The 7,394-nt window shown below is 33.8% G+C and overlaps 1 protein-coding gene across 1 annotated transcript; it reads left to right on the forward strand.

The window, feature by feature from the left end:
* The first annotated feature begins 344 nt into the window (after nt 1-344).
* Nucleotides 345-4,275, forward strand: LOC107621497 (G-type lectin S-receptor-like serine/threonine-protein kinase B120). The gene is made up of 7 exons (XM_016323512.3): nt 345-1,963; nt 2,331-2,453; nt 2,580-2,809; nt 2,904-3,114; nt 3,209-3,446; nt 3,540-3,687; nt 3,790-4,275. The coding sequence occupies exons 1-7, from the start codon at nt 676-678 to the stop codon at nt 4,090-4,092; spliced, it is 2,541 nt and encodes an 846-aa protein (XP_016178998.1). The 5' UTR covers nt 345-675; the 3' UTR covers nt 4,093-4,275.
* The last annotated feature ends 3,119 nt before the right edge of the window (nt 4,276-7,394 follow it).

Here is a 7,394-nt window from a genome sequence, read left to right on the forward strand (position 1 = left end):
GGGGTCGCCTCGTCGCAGTGGGATACATTAATAAGTCAATGATTAATCACTATTATAATTTAAGCAAGTGCTTTTTAAGAGTATTCGAAGAGTTATAACTTATATAAATTATTTCTTTTTTGGGTGATCGAAATAAATTAAACAAAGAACTTATATAAATCATTTAATTCTTGGAAAAGAATTTGTATTTTTATCTAAGAATCTGAATTCTGAACCTAACTTTTAGTCGTGCAAAAAAAAGTAGTTTATTATAAGGAGGAATATCGAAAAAAAAGAAATAAAAAGTTATAATAGTAGAATAAACAATAAAGACTAAAAAAGTCAGTATGGTACACCTTCCTCTTATGACTATTTTATGAAGACTATGACGTTTTCTTCCATTTTCAACTTTGTTCTGATGTTCTCCAATCTTCGCACGGCGTCTTCACCAACCGTAACAACAACACTACCGCCATCACAGTTTCCTCCCACGCTCTCTCTTCCCCTAAAACCGTGTTCCCTTCGGAATCCACATCCCTCAAAAACCTTCTCATTTACAACACTGTTTCTCTCTGTTTTTTCATAGTTTCAGCCGACACTCTTGAAACTTGAACCTCCTCCTCTTCGCATTCTCCATTTATTATTAATCATTTCCTTTCATTCTTCTCAATTCCCTTTGAATTCTGGACCGCTTTTATGGCTACTGTGTTTTACCAACACGTGTCTATTCTGTTTTTGCTCTGTTTCTTCTTCTTCCTCTGTTTCTGTGCTATGTTTTCTGCTGCAGCTGCCAGGTCCAGCATCACAACCGCTCAGTTCATTAGGAACCGTGACAATCTCGTCTCAGATGGAAACAACTTCGAAATGGGTTTCTTCACTTATGATAATTATAACAACACTTACGTTGGGATTTGGTACTACACCATTCCTCAACCATACGTCATATGGGTCGCTAACAGAGACTACCCCATCAAAGGCGATGGTGGCGCTATAACTATCCAACAAGATGGAAACTTGGTTATCTTCGATGAACAAAAGCGCAAAGTATGGTCAAGTAATGTCACGATTTCTGCGAATAACAAGACCACTGAAGCTGTTCTTGGTGATGATGGAAACCTCGTACTTACACTCACAGATTCTGGGAAAAAGGTATGGCAGAGCTTTGAGGATCCAAGCGATACGTATTTACCGGGTATGAAGGTTCCAGCGAATCCTTCAAAGGGGAAGAAGAACTTTGTCTTCACTTCATGGAAATCAGCCAAGGACCCTTCAACTGGGAAATACACAATGGGGGTTGATCCTGAGAGTTTGCCTCAGATTGTGGTTTGGGAAGCAGGGGAAAGAAGGTGGAGGAGTGGTTACTGGAATGGAGGAGTCTTCACTGGTGTGGACATGACAGGAAGCGTGCTAGAGGGTTTCACTATTAACAAAGGCGATAAAAGCTCTTACTTTTCTTATAGCGTGCCCAATGGTAGTGATAAGGTAAGGTTTCAGATAACTTGGGATGGGTATGAGAAAGAGTTGAAGTGGGATCCTTCTCAGAAACAATGGAATGAGACACAGAGAGGGCCTTCTAATGATTGTGAGGTTTACAACAAGTGTGGTAGTTTCTCAGCTTGTGATATTAGTTCAGGTTCACCTGTTTGTAAGTGCTTAAAAGGGTTTCAACAAAGAGGTGGTGTTGGTGGTGGGTGTAAGAGGGTGACACCACTCAAAGCTGAAAAGACAACCTCTGAGGTTGGTGTCAAAGAAGATGGATTCCAGAGGCGTCGCTGCATGAGGCTGCCCGATTTTGCGCAGCAAGGAAACCCCCTTGGCGCTGACAACTGTGAGAGCTTTTGCTTGAAGAATAGTTCTTGCACTGCTTATGCTAATGTTAGTGGGATTGGGTGCATGGTTTGGTATGGGGAGTTGGTTGATCTTCAAGATTTTAGAGGAAATGTAGGAGAAACACTTTTCATTCGTTTAGCTGCTTCTGATTTAGGTAAGGTAAAACAATCCTCTTAGTTGTTTGTTTCCATTGATCAATGTGTCCAATTTTGATTTGAATTATTAGTACTACTTTCTATATAAGGTTATTGAGAAACTGCCTCAACTGGTCTTAGCTTCACTATCAGACCTAATATCTTGAATTTGGTATCAGGGAGAAACCATATTCTAACCCAATATATTGTTTCTACCATGTAAAATTTAATAAGAACGAATCAGAATGATAATTCTTAAGTCTAGCCACTAACATTGGTTTCATTTACTTTTTGGCTGTTAATTTTATTATCTAGACAATTATGAGAAGGACAGAATTTCTAAATCTCTCACAAGCGTCTAATTACATATGGCTTCTATTTCTTCAGTTACAGATGATGGAGGGAAAAAGAACAAGATTGTGATAGTAACAGCTATTATAGCAGGATTAATCTCTATAGGGATTTTTGTATTTATAGTATGGAGGTGCAAGGCAAAACTCAAACTCAAAGGTAAGATATTTGACCTCCTAATTATTTCTAAAACTCTTTGATGAATGACAAAGGTATAATATGCTGTTTTAGATGTTAACTTCATATGTGTTGCATTTTTATCTCCTCCCTTATTTTTGGCTGCAGTTTCGTCCGCTTCATGTCGCAAGAATAGTGATGTAATACCAATTTATGATGCAAGCAAGAGTAAAGAGATGTCGACAGAATTTTCAGCATCAGCTGATCTTAGTTTGGAGGGTAATGAGCTAAGTGGACCAGAACTTCCACTTTTCAATTTTAATTGCATTTCCATAGCCACAGACAACTTTTCACAAGGAAATAAGCTTGGGGAAGGGGGTTTCGGTCCTGTTTATAAGGTAAAAGTTCTTCTGTTAATCTTATAATTTTAGGAATATAATAACTATATAAGGCTTCAAAGATCTAATAAAAGTTGTTTATTCCATTTACCAGGGAAAGCTTCCAAGTGGAGAACAAATAGCTGTCAAAAGGCTTTCAAGACATTCCTGCCAAGGTTTGGAGGAGTTCAAGAATGAAATGATGCTGATAGCCAAACTACAACACAGAAATTTGGTTAGACAAATGGGTTGCTCTATTCGCGGTGAAGAAAAATTGCTTGTATATGAGTACATGCCGAACAAAAGCTTGGATCGCTTTTTATTTGGTAAGTTAATAAGTTTCTTCATTGAAAACCATTATGGAAAGCAATTATCAGCACACTTTATTAACAATTTTGCTCTTTCTGGTAAACATGACAGATCCGGTCAAGCAAACAGAGTTAGACTGGGCAAGACGCTATGATATAATTGAAGGCATTGCAAGAGGACTACTTTATCTACATCGAGATTCAAGACTAAGAATAATTCATCGAGATCTAAAAGCAAGCAATATTTTATTGGACGAAAACATGAACCCAAAAATCTCAGACTTCGGGCTGGCCAGGATATTTGGTGGAAACCAGAACGAAGGCAATACAACCAGAGTGGTTGGTACATAGTAAGTATGCTTCAATTTTGCATGTTTGAGATTGTTGATTCAACCACTTATCCAATCCTTACTTGAACTAAACTAACCTCGTGGTATTTGCAGTGGTTATATGGCTCCAGAATATGCAATGGAAGGTCTATTTTCAGTTAAATCCGATGTATATAGTTTTGGTGTATTACTATTAGAGATTGTGAGTGGTCGGAGGAACACTAGCTTTCGTCACTCAGATGACACAAGTCTCATTGGATATGTGAGTAACTCATTACATACTATTTATTAGCAACACTTAGTAAGTTTTCTCAAAGATTCTAAAATGCTGATTGTGCATGTGATGGAATTGAAATTTATGTAGGCATGGCATCTTTGGAATGAAGGCAGAGCAATGGAGCTTGTAGACCCTTGCATACGTGAATCAAGTCCTAAAGACAAAGCTTTGAGGTGCATAAACATAGGAATGTTGTGTGTGCAAGATTCAGCATCTCATAGACCAAACATGTCCAATGTAGTGTTGATGCTAGAAAGTGAGACAACCACTCTTCCATTACCTTCACAACCTTTGGTCACTTCCATGAGGAGATCTGAGGACAGAGAATTTCATATGGAAGGTCTTGATGTTTCAAATGATTTAACTGTCACAATGGTGGTTGGAAGATAGAATGAAAATGAAGGAATCATTGTATGCTGTTTTTTGTTCTTATTTTGAAAATTTGGAAATATATGCTTTATTAAATTTGAAGACACTGTATATATCAAATTTGTATCTATCTTGAGACTCCGGTAAAAGAAAAATAAGAATAGAGGCTAGACTGAATTTAACATTATTGCCGTAAAGGAAAAATGCAAATTGGGATTTGTGCTAAAGTTGCTGTAACAAAGTGAAGGTCGACATGAATATTGTGTTACATTGACGTACGTGACTCGGAGTTTTGTCATTTGTGCATGTTCCATGTGCATATAAGTCAACAAAGTTAGACTTTTCATTGAAATTAAGTCATGAGATATTTTTTCAAAAGAGCTTAAGGGAAAAATGAGGGTGAAACCTTGGGATAACAAATTTAGAAAAGAAAAATGTTAGGAGTATCAGAATTTATATTTTTGGTTATTACTTAATTGTTAATTTAATTTTGTTAATTTAATAATTTAATAACATATTTTATTCTATATTTTAAAATATTAATAACTAATACTTTGGATTTTTTTAAATAAGTAAAATAAATATTTTAATTACCGAAATATACATTTTGGAGTATTTTTATCGAAAAGTATCGCATCACTTATTTCGTTTACAGTGTAAATTGTAAATGAGATAAGACAAAGAAAAAATGTAGCTTATATTTTATTTATAGTGTAAACAAGATAAGTGATGTGATGCATTTCGGTAAAAATATTTTAAAATGTATATTTTGGTAATTAAAATATTTATTTTATTTATTAAAAAAAACCCTAATACTTTTTAGTAAATATCTTTAATTGAACTCGAGAAGAAAAAAACAAATAAATAAAGGAATAAAAAGTGAGCAATCAAGTAACACTGTTATATAAATAAAAAAGTAAATAACTATTTCTGACCACGAAAGATTCAAACGCCGACAAAATTAACCATAAAAGAATAAAATTAAAGTTATACCCATAAAAGATAAATTATGTTGGACAAAAATAACCAATTATTAATTTTTTATTATTTCTATTAAAAATTTAATTACAATACCCAAATTACCTCATTCTCTTCTATTATCTTCAACCTTTCAAATTTTTCAACTCAAGTCTCTTTTACCAACAAAATCACTACCTCTTTTTATCAAATTTTGAATACCACCATCACTACCACCGTCACTGTCAACATCACCGTCAATACAACTCATCAATAAACCGAGACAGAGTGAGACAAAAGGAGATAAACTACTGAAAGAAGATAAACAAAGTCAGGAGCAGTAACGAAGAGCAAAAATTATCAATGCCGTTGTCTTCAGCAATCATTAGGCTCGGGAGAAGGAGGAGAAGCGTTGCTTCCGTCATTGAGGCGGTTCTGCCGAGGCGGCGACGGAGGAAAGATGCTCTAGCCCTAACTCCAATATATTTCCAGCGTCTTTTTGTTGCAGCAATGGATCCGTTGTCAGAGAAATTGAAAGGTTATTATAGTTGTCAGAGAAATTGAATAAGAGCTATAGCTCATTTCATTTTCTATATAAATTCTCTAAATTGAATAAAAAAAATGTTATTATTTGAGCTTATAGATTTTTATTGAACTTTTATTTTGTTTGTCCCTTACTTGATTGTTTTTTCTTACTTTATTTTCCGTGATTCCCATGTTTGTGTGCGAGGCAAAATTTTTTGTGGGCAAACTATTGAAGAAGATTGCAAGAAGAAAATCAATGGTTACTAGCATAATTGTGTTTAGTTTATCTCTTTTGTCTCACTCTCTTTGTGATTTTACTATTTAACAGAGAGTTGAGTTGAAGAATTTGAAAGGTTAAAGATAATAGAAGAGATATGGGTATTAAAGATATTTTGATTAATTTTTTAATAGAAATAATAAAAAATTAATAATTAGTTATTTTTGTCAAACATAATTCATTTTTTATGGATACAATTTTAATTTTATTCTTTTATAGTTAGTTTTGTCAATATTTAAATCTTTCATGGTCAGAAATAGTTATTTACTCTAAATAAAACTATCTGATAAGAAACAATATAATACCTATAATGATAAAAAAAATCCTACAATTAACTACTGTATATTATTTCTTTAAAAGAAATAGGTTTAAATAAATTTGTAATTGATGAAATTGAGCTTAGAGAGATGAATTCGTGTGTACTCTTAGAAATGAGAGAGAAATTAAATGAGAAAAGTATGTGAGATTAGGAAAGTGATTTTGATATTACGATGAATCTCAAATTCTCAATAAAAATACAGAGCACAACTATACATAGTAAATTCTTAATAGAAAACTACTCCTACCCTACTATTAGTGTAAGTGTGTAACGAACTCATAATTATAAAAACCGAATCGAACTGATCGGTTTGATCGAAAAATTGAATCATAAATTAGTTCAATTCGTTTTTTAGACTGTTTAAAATTGAAAACCTGCATGAACTGGTTCAATAATGGTGCACTCTATGGTGCTCTATAGTACCGCATCTTTATTTGTGATCTAATGCGGCCTATGGTCTTCCAGCGTGCCACTTGTCCACCAGTGAGCGTTTGTTAGTTTGAAAATTTTCAAAATAGTCTTACAGCGTGACACTTGTTAGTTTGAAAAATTTCAAAATGATAGCAACAACTCTCTCAATGTGCTTCTTGTTGTAAAATAAATAAAAGAATAAGGAAGATATAAATATAAGATAGAGAAATATAAATATAGAATTCTAGTAATAATATTCACCACAATTACTATCTTAATATAATCGAGATGATTATTATATCACTAATATATTATAAACTTAAGACCTTGGATAGATAGAGAAAAGAAAAAATTATTATTATAATGTATGGAGGAAGGAAAGAGTGTTTTATTATTATTGTGTGTATTGTCTCGTACCATACCCCCTATTTATACATGTATAGGGTTCATATTTTCAACCTTCATTAAATGTAAATTCTTTCTTGGTAACATGAATACTGAGTCACCCATAATATTAATGGGCATCCATATCCTTTGTGTTTATCACAACACTCTCTCTTGGATGACCATTTAGGATTATTGCCTCGTTAAAACCTTACTAAAGAAAAATCCAATGGGAAAAAACCTTAGTGAAGGAAAAAGAGTACAATATCCTTTGTGACGAGGACTACCTCATTAAAAACTTTGTCAAGAAAAATCCAATGAAAAAAAAACCTAACCAAGGAAAAAAGAGTACAATCTTCCCCTCTTGTCGACATCATTTAATGTCTAGAAATCGACGCATCCCAATCTCATGCACCAATCTTTCAAAGGAGGATCTTGGGAGTGACTTTA

This window comes from Arachis ipaensis, chromosome B10 (genome assembly GCF_059453495.1).
Source record: "Arachis ipaensis isolate K30076 ecotype BB chromosome B10, ASM5945349v1, whole genome shotgun sequence".
In the NCBI taxonomy this organism is placed as follows: Eukaryota; Viridiplantae; Streptophyta; class Magnoliopsida; order Fabales; family Fabaceae; genus Arachis; species Arachis ipaensis.

Bases quoted from the DNA above. Each gene is read 5' to 3' on its own strand.
- LOC107621497 (XM_016323512.3), top strand. From the start codon at position 676: ATGGCTACTGTGTTTTACCAACACGTGTCTATTCTGTTTTTGCTCTGT. The intron at 1,964-2,330 runs GTAAGGTAAAAC...CTATTTCTTCAG, and splicing joins TTTAGCTGCTTCTGATTTAG to TTACAGATGATGGAGGGAAA. The intron at 2,810-2,903 runs GTAAAAGTTCTT...TCCATTTACCAG, and splicing joins GTTTCGGTCCTGTTTATAAG to GGAAAGCTTCCAAGTGGAGA.